The sequence below is a fragment of the Heteronotia binoei genome, chromosome 21 (genome assembly GCF_032191835.1).
Source record: "Heteronotia binoei isolate CCM8104 ecotype False Entrance Well chromosome 21, APGP_CSIRO_Hbin_v1, whole genome shotgun sequence".
In the NCBI taxonomy this organism is placed as follows: domain Eukaryota; kingdom Metazoa; phylum Chordata; class Lepidosauria; order Squamata; family Gekkonidae; genus Heteronotia; species Heteronotia binoei.
The window spans coordinates 37,370,983-37,391,400 of NC_083243.1; the positions used below are offsets into that span (position 1 = coordinate 37,370,983).

The 20,418-nt window shown below is 43.3% G+C and overlaps 1 protein-coding gene across 5 annotated transcripts in view; it reads right to left on the reverse strand.

Moving 5' to 3' along the window:
- The window catches only part of UNC79 (unc-79 homolog, NALCN channel complex subunit), a 160,987-nt gene that overhangs the window by 44,656 nt on the left and 95,913 nt on the right, over positions 1–20,418 (reverse strand). For 4 of the 5 annotated variants that reach the window (XM_060261829.1, XM_060261827.1, XM_060261826.1 and 1 more), the window contains 5 exons: positions 18,991–19,098; positions 15,380–15,496; positions 8,688–8,771; positions 6,795–6,897; positions 4,088–4,228 (listed from right to left, as the gene is read on the reverse strand). In XM_060261829.1, the coding sequence (XP_060117812.1) occupies positions 4,088–4,228; positions 6,795–6,897; positions 8,688–8,771; positions 15,380–15,496; positions 18,991–19,098 (553 nt within the window). The remainder of the gene's footprint in view (positions 1–4,087; positions 4,229–6,794; positions 6,898–8,687; positions 8,772–15,379; positions 15,497–18,990; positions 19,099–20,418) is intronic. The other variant, XM_060261828.1, reaches the window with a different exon arrangement.

A 20,418-nucleotide genomic window follows, 5' to 3' on the forward strand; every position in this document is an offset into this window, starting at 1 on the left:
ATAGATAGATAGATAGATAGATAGATAGATAGATAGATATCTCCCTTTCCAGTTCTAAATGGGGGGGAAGCCTAACAACACAGTGCAATCTTTATTAGTGGAAAGGAGCAAGGAAGGGAGGGAGAGAGATCCCCTTTCTAGTTCTAACAGATGGGAGGAAGAGAAGAAACCTAACAGCACAGCTTGCAATCTTTATTAGTGGAAGGGAGCAAGAGTCCAGTAGCACCTTAACACCTAACAAAATCTGTGGCAGAGCATGAGTTTACATGGGCCACTGCTCATTTTTTCAGATACAGCCAGAAGATGAGCGCATCTGTTCTTATATCTTGGAAAGTGTATTGATTTCAGGCACCAAATGACAATAGCTGGTAATGACAGAAGAAACCTAGGTCTCAATTCAGTCCAGGAGGATGCATTTCCTGGAGCTTTATTATCAGTTGCAATTCAGAAGTCTCTCTTTCTAATCTCCCTTTGAAATTCTTTTGTAAGAGAACTGGTACTCTTAGGTCAACAACTAAATGTTCTGGAAGGTTAAAATTTTCCCCACACACACGTTGGTTTTTGAATGTTGTGATTTCTAATATCAGTAGAAAGAGTAAGAGTCCAGTAGCACCTTAAAGACTAACAAAATTTGTGGTAGCGTATGAACTTTCATGAGTCACTGCTCACTTCTTTAGTTTTATTTCCTTTTATTCTTTACATCCTCCTGGATATAAAGGTCCTCTTGTGGATCAAAAACTGGCTAATTAATAGGAAGCAGAGAGTGAGTATAAATGGGCAGTCTTCGCAGTGGAAGACGGTAAGCAGTGGGGTGCCGCAGGGCTCAGTACTGGGTCCCATGCTCTTTAACTTGTTCATAAATGATTTGGAGTTGGGAGTAAGCAGTGAAGTGGTCAAGTTTGCAGATGACACTAAATTGTTCAGGGTGGTGAGAACCAGAGAGGATTGTGAGGCACTCCAAAGGGATCTGTTGAGGGTGGATGAGTGGGCATCAACGTGGCAGATGAGGTTCAATGTGGCCAAGTGCAAAGTAATGCACATTGGAGCCAAGAATCCCAGCTACAAATACAAGTTGATGGGGTGTGAACTGGCAGAGACTGACCAAGAGAGATCTTGGGGTTGTGGTAGATAACTCACTGAAAATGTCAAGACAGTGTGCGATTGCAATAAAAAAGCCCAACGCCATGCTGGAAATTATTAGGAAGGGAATTGAAAACAAATCAGCCAGTATCATAAGCCGCTCTGAGCCCGCTTTGGCGGGGGAGGGCGGGATATAATAATAATAATAATAATAACTTTTATTTCTATCCCGCCCTCCCCGCCTAGGCGGCTCAGGGTGGCTAACAACAACTTACACATTAACATAATTAATAAAACTTTAAATTTAACAATTAAAATTAAACATAAAAACCAGTCAGTTAAGTTAAAATACATGATTTTCGTTAAACTAAATATATATGAGTATATCTGGCAGCGATAGAGCTGTTATGGCGCTGGTTCTGCCAGTTTAGATAGTCTTATGGATGGCGGTTCTTACACCAGGCAACTCAGCAGTCAGTGTTATTATAGGCTTGTCTAAAAAGGGCGGTCTTGCAGGCCCTGCGGAACTGGCCGAGGTCCCGCAGGGCCCGCACCTCCTCCGGAAGCTGGTTCCACAATGCCGGTGCAGCCGCTGAAAAGGCCCGTACTCTAGTATGTTGGAGTTTGACCTCTCTCAGCCCAGGGATGGTCATTTTGTTTTTACCCACTGACCTCAGTGCCCTCTGGGGTTCATATGGGGAAAGACGGTCCCTTAGGTAGGCTGGTCCTCGGCCATATAGGGCTTTAAAGGTGATAACCAACACTTTGTACTGGACTCGGTAGATAATTGGTAGCCAGTGCAGTCCGCGCAGCCCCGGCCGTATGTGCTCCCATTTCGAGAGCCCTAACAATAGCCTGGCCGACGCGTTCTGCACCAGCTGTAACTTCCGAGTCCGGCACAGAGGTAGCCCCAAGTAGAGGGCATTACAGTAGTCCAATCTTGAGGTGACCGTTGCGTGGATCACTGTTGCGAGGTCCCGGCGCTCCAGGAAGGGGGCCAACTGCCTTGCCCGCTTCAGATGGAAGAATGCTGACTTGGCAGTGGCTGCTATCTGGGCCTCCATTGATAATGAAGGCTCCAGTAAAACACCCAGACTTTTTACCTGGCGCGCTGGTTCCAATGGTGCGCCATCGAAAGTTGGGAGAGCTATTTCCCCTCCCCGAGCGCCACGACCCACACAAAGGACCTCTGTCTTCGCTGGATTCAACTTCAACCCACTCAATCTGAGCCACGTCGCCACAGCCTGTAAGGCCCGATCCAGGTTCCCCGGGGCGGAGCCAGGCCGGCCATCCATTAGCAGATAGAGCTGGGTGTCATCCGCATATTGATGGCAACCCAGCCCAAACCTCCGGACAATCTGGGCAAGGGGGCGCATGTAGATGTTGAACAACATTGGGGAGAGAACTGCTCCCTGAGGCACCCCACAATCAAGTGTGCGCCTCTGGGATCGCTCACCCCCAATGGCCACCCTTTGTCCCCGATCAGAGAGGAAGGAGGAAAGCCATTGTAGGGCCAACCCCCCAACCCCTATGTCGGCGAGACGGCGCTTTAGCAACTGGTGGTCGACTGTATCAAATGCCGCCGACAGGTCTAATAACATCAGTACCGCAGCGCCGCCCCGATCCAGATGCCGCTGGAGGTCATCTACCAAGGCGACCAGCACTGTCTCCGTCCCATGGCCCGGTCGGAACCCAGACTGGCACGGGTCGAGAACGGAAGCGTCATCTAGGAACCTCTGTAGCTGCAACGCCACTGCCCTCTCAATAATTTTACCTAGAAATGGTAAGTTAGACACCGGACGGTAGTTTGCCAATTCGGCCGGGTCTGCTGTACTTTTTTTTAAGAGAGGGCGAACCAACGCCTCTTTCAAAGGCGTTGGGAAGTGCCCCTCTACGAGGGATCTATTTATGATGTCCCGTAAAGGACATCTAAGCTCCCTCTGGCAAGATTTAATCAGCCAAGAGGGGCAAGGATCCAAATCGCATGTTGTTGGGCGAGCAGCGGAGAGGATCCCATCGACTTCCTCCAGGTTGAGAATAAAATTATTATTATTATTATTATTATTATTATTATTATTATTATTATTATTATTATTATTATTATTATTATGCCCCTGTATAAATCGATGTTGCAGTCTCATTTGGAATACTGTGTACAATTCTGGTCACAAAGGATATTATAGCATTGGAAAAAAATGCAGAAAAGAGCAACTAGAATGATTAAAGGTTTGGAACACTTTCCTATGAAGAAAGGTTAAAATGCTTGGGGCTCTTTAGCTTGGAGAAACGTCAACTGCGGGGTGACATGATAGAGGTTTACAAGATTATGCAAGGGATGGAGAAAGTAGAGAAAGAAGTACTTTTCTCCCTTTCTCACAATACAAGAACTCATGGGCATTCAATGAAATTGCTGAGCAGTCAGGTTAAAACGGATAGAAGGAAGTACTTCTTCACCCAAGGGGTGATTAATATGTGGAATTCACTGCCACAGGAGGTGGCGGCTTCAAGAGGTCCATCAGTGGCTATTAGCCACAGTGTGTGTGTGTGTGTGTATGTATATCTGGGCCATTGGCCTGATCCAACATGGCTTCTTATGAATCCTCCTGGGCACAACTGAGACCTAGGTTTTCTGTCTCATTACCAATGTTGATATCTCATGCCTACTACTCTCCTGCATATCATACCTAATCCAATCAAGCCTATTGCCATTCGGCATCTGAAATTATCTTTATAAAGTTTTATATCTCCGGTTACATTTTATGGCACATGTGGCCCAGCCCAACAAAGTGACATTTATGTCAGATCCATCCTTCATAACAAATAAGTTTGACGCCTCTGTTCTAGACAGTCTCAAGTCCAATCATGACTCATCATATCAACCCATTCAAGTAACAGAGGCAACTGTAAATGCATTGCATGCACTCACTCAGAATGGCAAATTCTCCACAGCATGGAATTCTAGGAACCAACAAGGGAGGGAGGACAGAAGGAAGAAAGAAATCATTACCTCCCTACTGATTGCATAATATCCAGCAACAACGGAGCAGCCAGATCTGGGCTGAGGTGAATAAATGTGGAAAGAACCACTATGGCCAGACCTAAAGTTTCTTCATCATACTCTTCCAGTATGGCTCCACAATCATGACACCTGAAAGAAAGAAAAATATGAAAAACAGATCTTGGCATTCAAAATGCCATTGCATCCCACTGGTGATTACAGTTGCAAGCAACAGAATGAAATCTAGTCATGAAATAAGTAAACAATAGACTGCCAAGGAAACAGATGAGTTTCAGCTTCCTTTGTTGAGAAGTTTCCTTCTTATTCCCCCAGGCTGCTTCTGGATGCTCCTACAGTGTCAAGAGACAACTTTGGAACTGGTGCCAAGGTTCTTTAATGCTCGATCTTAAGGGACATGTCAGATGCAGAAGAGATGAGGCAGAGTATCGCCAGGCCATATAAAGAGACAAACAACCCTGGGAAACCAGCACATCATGGCCCAATGGGAAAGCTGGGTTAATTTGATCAACCACTGGCTAATGCCTCCAACAGATTGTGATATTTGAACTTAATGGGATTGTACAGGCAATTTTCCTCTTCCCTCTCCATAACAGCAGGAGAATATGGCAGCAAGGTCATGAAAGTCAATTTCATTTAGCCCACTTCACTACCTGCTGCCAAAGCTTTTAGAAAACAACCAGACCAACAGGCTGAAATAAATTAATCACACAGGATATTTGTCATCTACCTCCCTAAAATAATGCAAAGCGCTCCTTCTTCCAGCTCCATCAAACAATGATGCAACAACTCACCCATCAGGGATAAGTGTATTATGTACACTTTGGGAGACCTGCCTAATGGTTAGCGCTCAAGGCCAGATGCCGGAGGATTCAAATTCCCTATTTCTGCCAAGTGTCTGTAATCTAATTCCATTGCCATTTTTCAGTGAAGCCAGAATCTAGATATATAACTACAGCATCTCAAAAATGCATGGTTCTAAAAATGTTATAGATCATGTCACTTGGGGTAAAGAATAGTTTGAAGCTGCCCTTACACGCTGTTTAATCTGTAGGGGTGCTGGGGAAGCACACTCATTTGTTTTGGTGAAATGAACAATCTTCTTTCCAAGCTTAAATGTAAGAAAACACAGATGAACACATGAAGCTGCCTTGCAGTGAACCAGGCCAATGGTCTATCAAGGTATTGTCTTTTCAGGCTTGCTACAACTCCCCAGAGTCTCAGGTCCAGGACTTTTGGGGTAGAAAAAGTCCAGCAGGAACTCATTTGCATATTAGGCCACACCCCTTATATCACCATTGTTTCACACAGGACTTTTTGTAGGAAAAGGCCTAGCAGGAACTCATTTGCATATTAGGCCACACCCCTTGACACTAAGTCAGCCGGAGCTGTGTTCCTGCGCGTTCCCGCTTAAAAAAAAAAAAAGTCCTGTTCAGGTCTATATCTTTCACATCACCTATTGCTTCATCTTTTAACTGGGGATGCTGGGGATTGAACCTGGGGCCTTCTGCATGCCAAGCATCTGCTCTGCCGCTAAGCCGTCACTCCCCTCCCCCCGCATTGTTCCTCTTTGCAGCATAGTGCACTGCTGACTGGCTATCACGTGTCACCACAAACCTGCCTTTCAGAATGTTTTCCATTTAATAAAAAAAGAGTATGCATTTTATTTTAAGAGAAAATTGAATGTATATATGATTGTATGATGTGTACATGTGCTAAATAAATTCTGTTTGGGAATGCTATATATGAATACAACCCACACATTTGCCAGAGCATCAAGTATAATTTTTATTTGTATAACCAAACAAATGGGAATCTGGGTCTGTTTGTAATGACTCCTCCAATTGGGACATGGACAATGTACCCCAAATAAGAACATAAGAACATAAGAGAAGCCATGTTGGATCATCCAGTCCAACACTCTGTGTCACACAGTGGCCAATTTTTTTTATATATATATACATATATATACACACTGTGGCTAATAACCACTGATGGACCTCTGCTCCATATTAGATAATTAGATAATTAAATAGATAATTAAGGGACCGAGATTCCCTGCCTCAAACATGGGCTGTCACAAATACCTTCATCCAAATACACCTCTGCAACAAGTAGTTATTGTATGATAACAGACAGGCATTTAAAGCCGCCCCGGGGAAGGGAGGCAGGCGGACCAAAAAAGAGCATCCACATGCACACATCTGCCTCCCGTCCCTGTCCTGCCCGCAGCCTGCCTTGACCGGAGCAAAGCTGCCGCAGAAAGGCAGTTTTTCCAAGGCAGTTTTGAGGAGCTTCCCGGCCATTCCAGGCCATTCTCTCAACTGTAGTTTGTCTCAAACACCAAAGTTATTTAAGGAAAAGGAAAGGTCCCCTGTGCAAGCACCAGTCATTTCCAATTCTGGGGTGATGTTGCTTTCACAATGTTTTCACGGCAGACTTTTTTTAAAACGGGGTTGTTTGCCATTGCCTTCCCCAGTCATCTGCACTTTACCCCCAGCAAGCTGGGTACTCATTTTACTGACCTTGGAAGGATGAAAGGCTGAGTCAACCTTGAGCTGGCTACCTGAAAACCCAGCTTCCACCAGGGATTGAACTCAGGTCATGAGCAGAGATCAGGACTGCAGTACTGCAGCTTTAACAGTCTGCACCACTGGGCTCTTCTAAAAGTTATTTAAAGAAATGTACAAATGCTTACTTGTCTGTCATCATTGTAGGTTGGTCATCAGCAAAATCTTCTGGTGCCGGTACAAACATACTGACTATACTGGGTGCTGAGAGTAAGCTGGATTTCGTAGCCCCTGGAAAGACACCAATAAAGAAAGTCCTTAAACTTCAGACAGCCAACCTGTATTTGAACAAACAGAACTCTTCTGTTTACACCTTGCTGTTTAGGCAATGTTAAGCATCAATTCCAATACATTCTTGCTGACCTAATGATACATAAACTAGTTGGATGCTCTTCAGAAAGACCTGCTAGATGAAGGTACTCCATTTAGAATATTTTTGCCCCAGGTAGAAATCCATGCTTGAACATGCAGGAAGTCTTGGTGAACACCTGCAGCTCTGTTCTTCTGTCATGCTAGCTATGAAAGTCAAGAAGAAGTGAAATCAAGACCATACGCTCATTTCTATGAGCAATCCGGCCTAGGTCCTTCCAGCAGTGGTGGAAATAAGGGAGTGGGCAGCCAAAACCTTGATTTCTTCCAGTCGCAGATTTTCCACCTGAAGTAGCACTTGTCACTCTGATGAAGTCCAAGGACTGAAAAATCTCAGTCATCAAGACTTGGCAAGTGTTTTGGATTGGACAGAGGAGGTGAAATAGATTATTTGTATTGCCTAGCTAACATTGGTCGAAATATGACTGAAGTAAACTTTTCAACTATGTGCTGAGTACTTAGGAGTACAGAAGGATTGCAATCATAAGTCGAAACAGTAAATCAATGTAAATCCAAGAAAAGTCAGCTTTATGTGGAATGTTAAGGAGCAGATCAGAACAGCAAGTCTTTTTAGAATGCTCAGAGTGGTGGTGAAGTTCTAGATTTTTTAAAAGAGAGTTTGATTAGTCAAAAAAGAACAAACTTATCTAAGAAAGCTTGGCAATTGATGGTGGCCCTATGAGTTTGGTTTCACTAGCTATAATCACAGAAATTATCAATAACTCTCCCCATCACAAATGTATGTTGCCACATCACACAATAACAAAACATAAATTGATGCTATGTTCCTAGAAGGTATAGGAAGAAATTTTCAAGGCGTAAGCATATTAAGTCTGGGCAGGAATATTTCTTCCCTAAAAAGACCAGGAACAGATGTCTTCAACCATGCCTAGAGTGTTATTTGATGGATCTAAGGTCTTTAGACCTCTCTAGCAATGATGACCAATGGGAATATGTCACCGTATTCATTTTTGTATTTGCCTAAGCTATTTCTTTGTGACAACCTTCTAGATAGCTTATGCTTGCTCAACCAAGAGAAGAGGACAGGTACATGAAGTTAATGGCCTATAACAGACCCAAAAAACTCATTCCAGCTACTATATTGTAGAAAAAGCTATCTTTTGCTTATTGTTTTGTACAATAAAATGAAAAAAGAAATCTGTTACAATAAAATAGATATTGGCCTGAGGACAAAACAAAATTATACAAGAGTCATATAACATTGCTAACTCTTGCCGGAGATCAGAAAATAGAAAATCTGGTAGCTGTGGATAAGATAGTTGGTGAACATCTGCAGACCTCAGAAGCTAAGCAAGGTCAGCTCTAGTTAGTGCTTGGTTGGGAGACCATTAAGGAAGTCCAGGGTTGCTAACACAGTGGCAGGCAATGTCACATCACCTCTATTCACCTCTTGCCTCGAAAACCCTGCAGGGTCCCCATATGTTGGCTGTGTCTTGAAGCCACTTTCCACCAACCACAGTGGGTCTTTACCTAACTTGGAGAGGTACTGGAAATACACTTTATGATCCTTGCAAAATGGATTCACCCTAACTAAAAGAGTGCCAAAATCATCATCACAGACAGTACTAACTGAGCACCTTGGTTATAAGCCTTCCGATGGGAAACCAAGGTTGCATGAACACTGAACTAACCTCTTATTCTTAGTGGTGGTCCCTCCAAGTCAGGGTTTAGGCAAACTGAGACATTGCACGGCCTCTTCCCATGCTGTATCTGTTCTGTGGATAAACAGAGAACTTCAGTCCCCACTAGCGCCCCCCCCCCCCAAGAGCCTGCCACCAGGACCACACGTTCACAGTCACAACGGAGACATTACAGACACGCACAACAGCTAAAATAAAACAGCTAGTTCAAGACGGACAGAAAAGGAAGAAGTCAATAAGCTGAGATGATTTTCTGACCAGAACTCTCATAAACATGTCTTTAACACAAGAGACAGGTTTTGAAATATCAAATGTAGCAGTCATATATAAAGACCTACATATTATTAGATTCCACTGTCTTTGGACTAGCATCTGAAACTAAGTAGTTCCTACCAAAAGCTAGTCCAGTTAAAGGGGAAGTTTTGAAACCACATTTTGGATTGGAAGAAACGGAATTATTTAGCTAGAAATGGAATGTGAAAAGGGTTTTCAGAAGAAAGGAACATCAATCATACAACAACACAAGGGAGAAGATGCTCATCACAATGGTAGAGGATATTTAGATACATAAATATCTACATATAGAGAAAAATATATAGTGAGTTTGCACTGCAGAAAAAGAATCCAAGAACAACCCATTTGACATGAAGCACAAGAAAAAGGCCTGGCTGCCCCTAAATCACTCCAGCACAATGGAGGTCAGCTGGAAAATATGGCAAATGGATACTGCAAAGAATGGCAAGATGATGGCATCACAAGGACAATGGAAAACAAGAGTGTCCCATGTCTCCAAGAAAATGACTCCAAGGGTAAGAAAGTTCCTATTATTTTATACATTGTTTTTGAATGTGCAAAAAAACTTTACAGTTCTTATCAAGCTTGCCTCCACCTCATCCCTGTAAAAAGGTAAAGGTAAAAGTAGTCCCCTGTGCAAGCACCAAGTCATTACCGACCCATGGCAGACTTTTTACAGGGGTGGTTTGCCATGGCCATTCCCCATTTTGAAAATGATGCCAGGATCCTGAGGAATAATGGCTTTTCGGAGACACCCGTTACACACATGCTTGGGTAGACTGGGTACACCTTGGTGCCCACGTCTAAGTCCAACACTCCATCCACTGGTCTGAACTGTCTCTCACACACTCTCTCTCTCTCACACAGAGAATATAACCTCTCAACCTATCTGAATTTTAAAAAAAAGATTTCAGGTCATGTTAGCAGTGCTCTAAAATATTTATTTACTTTATACATTCGTAGCCCACCTCTCTTCCGAAGGATCTTAGGTAGGCTACTAAACAAAAGTCTAAAATACATGAACTGTTATTACAACAGACTAAAAGCCATAAATGAAACCAGCTTAAGTGCCAACTGGATCAAGTTACATTAAAAGCGCCTTTTAATAGTTCAGTACCAAAAAAGAGAACAAAACTCTAGTATCAGCCAGAAGGCCGTTCCAAAATATGGGGGCCCCCAGAAAAAAAAGCCCTAGGTCAGCTCTCCAATTCCTTTGATTCACTTTGTCCTTCCTCCTGCCCAGATCACCAATGCACATAAATGCTTGGGTTCATTAGTGAAACAGTATCAAGCTCCTCCCCTTCTCTTTTTTAAATAGAAAAGTCCCAGACTCTTCAGCCTTTCCTCATAGGGAAGGTGCTCCAACTCCCTAGTAATCCTCTGTACTTTTTTTCAGTTCTGCAGTGTCCTTTTGGAGATATGGTGACTGGAGCTGTACACAGTATTCCAAATGAGCCTGCGCCATAGATCTATACAGGGACATTACAATATTGGCCATTTTATTTTTAGTCTCTAACATTGTGTTTGCCTTTTTTTCACTGCTGTAGCACACTGGGACGACACTTTCACTGAGCTTTCCACTATGACCCCAAGATCTTTTCCCCTCTCAGTCTCAGCAAGTTCACATCCCATTAGCCTACCCTTGAAGTTGTGATTTTTGTCCCAATGTGCATCACTCAATTATTAGTCAATATCTGAATACTGATCACTAATTTGTGCATGCCTCATCAATATTCCTTTTAGTACTGCATTTCATTAACATACAAGTTCATGTGCAAATGAGTAAAATGAATGGGAGCTTTCTGGCACCCTAGGCAAATCACCCACTAGTGCCCCCCCCCATTAGTAAAAAATATAGGGGAAATGAAGAGCATCAAACTTGAAACTTTTCACGCTTTTAATTTACTGATTTTTAATTTTGATTTTTCAAAAAAATGTGATGTTATTAAAAATTGTGAGAATAAGTGCTTGCCGGTCACACCAGGAAGGAGGGTGGCGGGTTTGGATGAGGTGGGAGGCCAAGTCACAGATCGGGGAGAGGGGGGGTGGCTTGGCTTTGTTGAGGGCAGCTTGATGATGTGAGAGGACAAGGTGATGGTGGTCAGGAGCCAGAGTCATGCATTGGGAGGGGATGCCCAGTGGTGCCCCCTAGGCCAGGTGGCGCCCTAGGCAACTGCCTACTTTGCCTACTTCCATGCACCGGCCCTGGGAGCAATAACCAGGGGGGCGGGGGATCTGTAATTAGTTTTAGAAATTCTCCCTCAAATTATTTTGAGTTAAAAACCAGTTTCTGAGCTGATGGCTTCAACATCTCTTTTGTGTTCCATTTTTGAAGCTCTCCTGGTGCTTCTTGCATCATTACTCAGGTCCCAGATTGTATAATTTCAGAAGATAACTGCAGCAAACCATCTGGTATGTCTAGTGTGCCAGAATCGATCATTTGTTAGAATCATAAGCGTAGTATGACATACTAGAGGGTTTTTAATTCAAAAGAAAAAAATTAAACATAGCACCAAGCACTTAATAGCTCGTTAATGTGGTCTATAGAGACCTGCTATATTTATTTATTTCCAAGACCAATATCTCCTTTTTCTATTTCATCTTTAAGACATATGATCACATTCAAAAGTGTCTTGCTGCTTAGAGGAGTCCTCTGTTCATGGTATATGTCTTCTGCTCTCCAAGTCTTCTACTTGAATGGAGGGCATTTTGTGAGGTGACTCTTTTTGTGAGCAGAAGGGAACCTTTAGTTTGGATCCAACCAAAACAATTATTTAAAAATGTGCATGACTTCCAGATATGAGCATCGATTGTCCTACCACATACTGAGTTTACTGCTATGCCTTTCCTTCCCCCAGTACCAAAACTGTGCTGACTGGAAAGGAACAAATACACTTGGCTATTGTTGAGGAAGACCAAGTAGGCAGGTAAATTTCCTGCTCTGTATCAGAGGAACAAATACTGCCATCTGTGAAATAATAAAGTCATTGAAATACACTTATTCAGGTTCTAATATAGCCTTCTGTTTCAAAGGTATTAAGAATAAATACCAATGTGGGGAAGTGAATATAAGGCTCTGTTTTCAGTGCTGAGCTGAGCTATAGTCACTTGAACATCATCTCACAGATGTGAGAAGGTAAAGGACTAACATTTGAGAAACTCGCCTTACTCCAGCTGCTTCCCCTAGGGTTGCCATCCTCCAGGTGGGGCCTGGAGATCTCCCAGTACAACAACTGATCTCCAGATGAAAAATCAGTTTCCCTGGAGAAAATGGCTGCTTTGGAGGGTGGGCTCTGTGACATTATACCTTGCTGAGTTCCCTCCCCTCTTTAAATCCTAGCCTCCCCCAGTTCCACCCTGCAAATCTCCAGGAATTTCCAAACCTGGAGCTCATAACCTTGCTCCCCACAACCAAGAGGCATGCACCCAAGCTCCCCTAGATCAGCCAGAGGTACAGAGGAACTCCATCATTAATGTTGATGCAGAGAACCAGGATCAGACAACATGCAAGTTAATGTAACTGCAAGAGGCAGTAGCATGATTTCCATGCAAATTCTGGCAAACCTCAAATAAAGATCCTTATTGTGACTCTACGAGGCCTCTCACACCGAGGCCATGATAAACAAACAATGTTTGCAGAACAATTACCTAGTTCCAGAGGTTGGACATTAGACAGCTTGATTGCCCCCACAAAGATACTAGTCCCTTCCATTTCCAGGCTAATTTTAGCCATTTCACAAGGGACTCTGAACAATGGCACTAGATGTACCAATTCCCAATAAGAGTCCAGATACCTCCATGATGGAATCACTTTGCACTAACCAAAGAAATGTGTAGAAAGGGGAATCCCTGAGCGCCACAATTTTGAATTTGTTTTGCTTCCTGAATCTTCTTCCACTAACACAGAAACTGGTCTCGCTCTCCAAACCATCTTCAACTACAGACATGAAACCACAAGATCCCTTCTTCGTAACAGGCAACATATGACCTAATTTCTCTCATTCCCCTTCCTTTCTTCCTGGAACCTTTGTCTCTTGTTTCCCCTCGCCTCCTACCATACCTCCATCTCCCTGTAGCCTCCCCATTCTTCCCTATTTGGCTGGAGTTCCTCTCCTCTTTTTCTCACCTTCCTCACCCATCTATTCTCTACAAAGACTGACACCCTCACACGCTTTCTCTCCTTCCGTAGTGACATTTTCCCCAGACTGGCCACATGCGAGGAACACATCATTTGGGAAATTAATTGCAAGTGGACATCAAGATTTTGCTAAATGAACATCTTTATTGGCCACAAATAACATGTTATCAGTGATGCACCTGGAAACTGCTGCTGTATTGTGCTGCTAAAAAAATGGCCTGTATTCAATTGTTCGCCTTTTTCTTTGTTACTCTGTACCTCTGGATCTGGATCTTGGATGGTGCATCTCTTGTGCCAGCTCAGAAGGTGAGGAGTTTGGGTGTGATACTGGATGCCACCCTTTCTATGGAGGCCCAGGTCACAGCCGTTGCACATCTGCCTTTCACCATCTTCGGCAGGTCAAACAACTAGCGCCCTATCTGGCTCCTTGGGACTTACCTAGAGTGATCCATGCAACAGTCACTTCCAGGTTGGACTACTGTACTCGCTCTACGCAGGCTTGCCCTTGAGAGTGATCCAGAAACTCCAGCTGGTGCAGAATGCAGCAGCATGATTGTTGACTGAATTGCCTTTATGGGCAAGCAGTCGGCTGATGCTGCACAGTTTGCACTGGCTACCAATTGAGTATCAGATCCGCTTCAAGGTTTTAGTATTGACATTTAAAGCCTTGCGCAGCCTGGGACCAGCATACCTGCAGGACCGTTTCTTCCCATATGAGCCCTGAAGGCCATTATGATTGGCCAATCAACATCTTCTGACCATCCCTGGCCCAAAGGACATCCAGCATTCCGGAGGGCCTGTAAAACAGAGCTGTTCCACCAGACCTATGGTTGAGGCAAGCAGGCATCCTCATCTTATTATATCTTCTAACTGGCCTCCCAGCAATGATTGCCACCTTGACTGGGGCCGATACTGCTGACAGCTTTGGGCAATCTAAGTTACCTACGATAATTATGCCTTATGTGCTCACACCATTCAAGGTGTCCTAAATTAATTCTGATTTATTGTCTTAATTGTCTAAATGTACTGATATTTTGTTGGTTTTAATGGTTTTATTATGTTGGGATCTGCCCTGAGCCCATCATGGGAAAGGGCGGACTATAAATTTACGGAAATAATTAAATAAATATCTGCCTTGCTTTTCTTTCCTTCCTTGGAGTTCTGGCAAGGCTGTCATTTTTGTAGTACAGTAGGGGTGTCAAACATGCAGCCTAAGGGCCAGAGCTTCCTTTGCCCAGTTCCCTGGATTGCACAGCAGAGATACAAAGAAAACACCTTTAAGACCAAGTGCTAATGTTTTAAGCATGTTTTATTTAAGTTTTTAAAATCTTTAATTGTGTTTGTCCGTGTTCTTTATAAAGTTTATATATCCGCTACCTGGCATTACATTTTATGATGCTTATGGCCTGGCCCGACAAGGTCACATTTATGTCAGATCCGGCCCTCATAACAAATGAGTTTGACACCCCTGTTAGATTTCAAGGTTCCTTGAGAACCAGAGTCTAAGACCAATATATGTGAAGACAGTCATACAGGCATAAATTGATGCCGGTTTCCTTTCAGTTACACTTTTCCTGCCTTCATCTTTCCCATTCTAAATTCACATTTGTCTGCTAGGCTCTTTCTTAAGGTTGTCTGTACTGACTAGGCTATGTTTGCTGGGAGGACTTCAACAAGGAAACTTCTACCATCAGGCTGGGACACACAACGGGTACCAGCTATTAAAGCTACCATTAGCTGGAGGCTGAAAGTGAGAGGGGTTTCAGTGGGCTGTGACTGGAATAATTCTGCCTATGATTGCATTGTTTGTGTTCTGTCAGGTGCCTAAAGAGCCTGCATCATTTTTTTTGCTTCTTCTGTTTGTCAAAGCTTCCATTATTGCATAAGGGGGAAAGCCTGTATATCTCATTAAAATGTGACAGCGTTTAACTTTAAGTTGGTTTAAGAGTCGATCTGACTGACAAGCTAAGTATACGTGTCAAAATAAATTGTTGATAAAGCTGTCAAACACAGAGACTGTCCTGGAACACTAAGGCGAAATCAGATGTACATCTAACCCAGTCTTTCTCAAAACCAAAATGGCTACCCTATCAGAATTATTGTGGTTTTGGTGTTCACTTGGTATTGAGCCTTTTTCCTTCCCTTAAGCAGAAGCTTTTGCAACACCAGTTTACACAGCAATTGGCCACAGACTATTTACAGGAAAAAATTACACACACACATATATACACACACACATCTATACACTTACCAGCATCCCAAGTGCTGATATTATGTGGAGCACTACACTGGTGTTCCAGCTGTCTCTTCATGAGCTGGTTCATAGTCAAAGCTCCCAGAGAGCCCCTTTTCATTTGTCGGAACTGAGCTGGAAGTCAGAAATTAAAGAGGGGACTTCAGACCAATCTTGTGCTTTTAAAGACTGTCATGTCCAAGCATCATCCAGTTCCCATCCTGAATCAGAATAACCTCTTCTTCCCAAGCAAATGGATCAATGCTGCTCTGCTACTGACCCAATGAAGGGGAAATAATGAGCAATCATCTTCAATTAGCAAAATGATAAGGTGAGAAGATTAAAACTCTCTTCCTGGTTCTTGGTTCTGCTGATCCAAACTCGGTACTGTGGAATTGTATGGGAACTTATAAAATCTGACCTCATTGGACACCATATGTGCCCAATGAATTATGTAGTCTGATGTAGTATATGGTAGCCAGGGCTCACTTTGTAGCAGGAACTCCTTTGCATATTAGGCCACACATCCCTGATGTAGTCAATCCTCCAAGAGCTTACAGTAGGCCCTGTACTAAGAGCCCTGTAAGCTCCAGGAGGATTGGCTACATCAGAGATGTGTGGCCTAATATGCAAAGGAGCTCCTGCTACAAAGTGAGCACTGATGGTAGCACTGTATAGTCAAGCTGTAAGAGCAGTTCTACCATACAGGCATTAGCCTACAATGTTTCACTTTAACTATTCCAAGAAACATATTCCAAGATCCCTCCAAACATATGCCTTCTTACTTATGACTACCACTTGTCTTTGCCCTTACATACCTGTGTACATCAGGCCTTCAGCTATGTACTCTCCATTTGAAATAAGATGGGGAATTCCACAATTTTTCAGATGTATCAAATGGTAAAGGAAAGAGCTGCCTAATTGCTTGTGTTAACTGAGCTTCTTGTTAACCAGCAATAATAATAATAATAATAATAATCGCTTCTCGATCTTTTGGCTAAGATCAAGTGTAATAATAACAATAGATTTCAACCCTACCCTTCCCTACCCAAAGAAGTCTCAGATTGGCTTACAATCTCATTTTCCTTCCCCTCCTCACAACACACGCCCTGTGAGCAATACTCCCTCTAAGCTGTCTTGTGAGCAAAAATTCAACTTTGTGAGCTACTGGCAATAAAGTTGTGAGCTACTGCATAAATTTGTTTGCTCTGAGGCCATCTTTCCTGAACTGAGACAAAAATGTGTGAGACAGAGGCTAAAAAAACTGTAAGCTAGCTCACACTAACTCAGCTTAGAGGGAACAATGCCTGTGAGGTAGGGGAGGCTGAGCGAACTCTCCCAAGAACTGCTCTTGAAAGGAAGAGCTCAGAGAGTGTTATGACTGACCCAAGGTTACTCCAGCTGCTGCATATGGAGGAGTGGGGAATCAAACCCAATTCTCCCAGATAAGAGTCCACACACTTATCTACTACACTAAATTGGCTCTCTGATCTAGAAGATGGTATATGCCTAAAATAGCCTGTAGAAGGCAGGGACAATTAACTAGAACACACCTTATGTGCTCAGTTAACAACTGTAGGTGTGGAGATGAAATCTGGCCAGCAATGAAGAAAGACCACAGAGTTTCACGGTTATCTGAAGATGCTTGTGGGACTTACAAGCATATGCTCTTTCTCCTCTCCAGCAGTCCAGACCAAAAGAGATAGATATACAATATGGCTTGCATTCAGAATTATTTGGCCCCTTGGATGGGAGGGAGCACTTCTCAACTGCCAATTCCATCTTTTTAATCTCTTCTGCTGGAGAAGGTCACATTGAAGCATCTTCAAATGGATTTCAATGAAGAACATTGTCCTCCATTGCACTCCTGTAGATTTGTTCTTTCAATATGCCAGAGCTTTTATAAAATGCGAGCTTGATCCAGTGACAACACAATTATCTAGCCTAACTGAGCTGCTCGAAGGGATGCAAATTCTGATTCCATTTGATATAAGACTCTGTCTCTTTTAAAATGCTCTACAATACATTTTCATATCAGTTGGGGGGATTTTCATCTCCTCCAATGCAATGGTTCAAAACAAAAGCCTTATTAGTTTATCAGATGCAGAATTTCCCAATGAAAGAGCAGCAATTAAAATTTCAGAGCAGACAATATTGCTCGGGGTGTAGATGACTGTCAAAATGTAGGAAAACTGGCTGCTTTAAACTTCCTTGTTAGCTTTTATAATGGAAATTAAAGCTTCTCTCAGGCACATTCTTTGTTATCAGAGCACTAGTTTGGGTTCTGAGTTTATCTATCAGATTTCTCAAGGACAACTTTGATTTTACATATTAGCTTCTTAAGGGAGTTTATGGAAAGGAACCTCTAGTATTGTGGGCTAGCAGAGAACCATTATGAATGTTTTTGATGAAACAACTTCTCCCACAGGATATTTGCAACTCACATACCTTTCCTATGAGTGGCTTTTGAAAATAAATAATAATGCTTTCCCCATAGGGTATATTATATATGTGTGACCTCTGAAAACTTCAACACTTAAGAGAACACAAGAGAAGCCATGTTGGATCAGGCCAATGGCCCATCCAGTCCAACACTCTGTTTCACACAGTGGACAAAAAAACCCCATCCAGGTGCTGTCAGAAGCCCTCCCACTGTTGCCCCCCCCCCAAGCACCAAGAATACAGAGCATCACTGCCCCAGACAGAGAGTTCCATCAATACCCTGTGGCTTATAGCCACTGATGGACATCTGCCCCATATGTTTATCCAATCCCCTCTTGAAGCTGTCCATGCTAGAAGCCATCACCACCTCCTATGGCAGAGAACTCCATGTGTCAATCACTCTTTGGGTGAAGAAGTACTTTCTTTTATCTGTTCTAACCTGATTGCTCAGCAATTTCATTGTCCATGAGCTCTTGTATTGTGAGAAAGGGAGAAAAGTATTTCTTTCTCTACCTTCTCTATCCCATGCATAATCTTGTAAACACTTGCAGCTTTTCATCTCCTGGGAACTCAGTACTAGATGCTGTAAACCAAAGTCAGATCTAACAATACTGGATATGATCCTGCTGATCTTGGGATGTATTCAACCTGACCCAAAAAGCTTAGAATGGAGCACGGGGAGAAAAACAATCCTAAAGACAGATTTGTACATTACTAGATCAGAGAGGTAGCTACTTCCCCATGAATGGGTCCTATTCCACTCTGAATACACAAGAGACCAGTCACATGATTAGCACCCATAGCTGGTTGCTATCGTTGACATAGGCAGTGGATGGACTCCAAGAGGGATAACCTCAGGATGTGCATGTGACATCAATCCATCTGGATCTTTTTTCTAGATAAGATAACAGCTACCAGCTCAGGATTATTTAACAGTTGACCTGAGAAAGCTTGCCATGATCAGTTTTTAAAGCTGCAAACCTCCAGTTCTGCCAGGTTGCCAGCATAACAGGCTGGCAACAACATGCCAATATACGTGGAGTTAATTACTGGCTTGCACAGAGCGCATAGACTTCCAGTCGAGTGTAAACTACTGAAGGAAGACACTGCACCAGATGGCAAACATATACTAAGAGGCAGGAGTGTAGTCATTGAGTTCCCCTCCTCGAAGTCAGGGGAAAACTTACTCGACACGGAAGAGTGGCTACTTGTCTCTGGGACGCCGGCTTCAAGGGTCGGCGCGGAAGATGATTCCCTAGGCATTTCCAGAGTTGAAAGTACTTTAGCTGAAGCATCTGCAAAAGAGAAATAGGGTTTGAACTCTGAGTATCTTTTTGCTTTTGAAGTCAAAGAGCAGCTGTTCAACCTCCTTTTGTTCTCTCTCAAATGCTTCTACCTTTTTTCACTATATGCCCTTTGGCCAGGTGGTCCTGAAGAAATCATATACTTTTTTGATATCACTGTGGAGGAAAGAGATTATTTGAAATTATCTGGCAGCTAGATTTGTACCTCTGCTGGAAAATCTTCTAGACTTCACTCCTTTACTTTCTGCCATGTAAGCAAATGATTGCCATTCATTCCAATTAAAAAACATAAAGCGCTGCACTTAGAGACATCACTGTAAAAAGGGCACAATGTATTTTCTGTTCCTATCACTATGTCAGAGCTGATATCAATGAACAGCAAGTGTGGAGCAACTTTCAGGGCCCTGTTGCCTGCAAAAGGGCCCAGCACCAACCTCTTACTGCAGTGCAAGTCTACAGTACTGATTTCTGATTGACAGAGGGCTCTAAAGACCACATGCTATCTTGCTTCCTTGTGCCAACATTAGTTTCTAGGATAATCTCCCATTTCATAAGAACATAAGAGAAGTCATGTTGGATCAGGCCAATGGCCCATCCAGTCCACACAGTGGCCAAAAAACCCAAATGCCATCAGGAGGTCCTCCAACGGGGCTAGAAGCCCTCCCACTGTGCCCCACCCCCCAAGCACCAAGAATACAGAGCATCACTGCTGCAGACGGAGTTCCAACAATAGGCTGTGACTAATAGCCCTGATGGACCTCTGCTCCATATTTCCATCCTCAACATATGGCTGGAGAAGAAGCCGAGTCAAGTTGGTCCTCTTGCCTTACGTCAAGCCTCATCAGACCCAGCAAAGGGTCACCAGAAGGGATCCATGCACAAGAGGAGTCCACAGAAGGTCACTGGCCCAGGGGCCCCATCAGCCTGGTAACCAGCTGTGCTCTCTGTGGTCCAGTGCCCATTCACAGGGATCCCACAGAGCGCAGTGTGTACTGCACACAAATATACACAGAGAGAGCCTTAGATTCCTGCAGTTTAATAGCCCATATGCACACTAACCTTCACAGACAGGCATTTTGTTACTATATATCACATTCCAGTGTGACCAAGAAAAAGAACCCAGGACAGGACTATACTGATGAAAAGATAGGGCTATTCAGAAAGCAGCAAGCTTGATTTTGAGGGACTAATATCACCTGGGCAGGTTATATTTCTAACCCAATGACATCCCTGGGTACTCACTTTATTTTCTTCCATGTAATTGAGGGGTTGCTGGAAAACAAAAGGGCAGCATATTTTGCCTTTCATTTT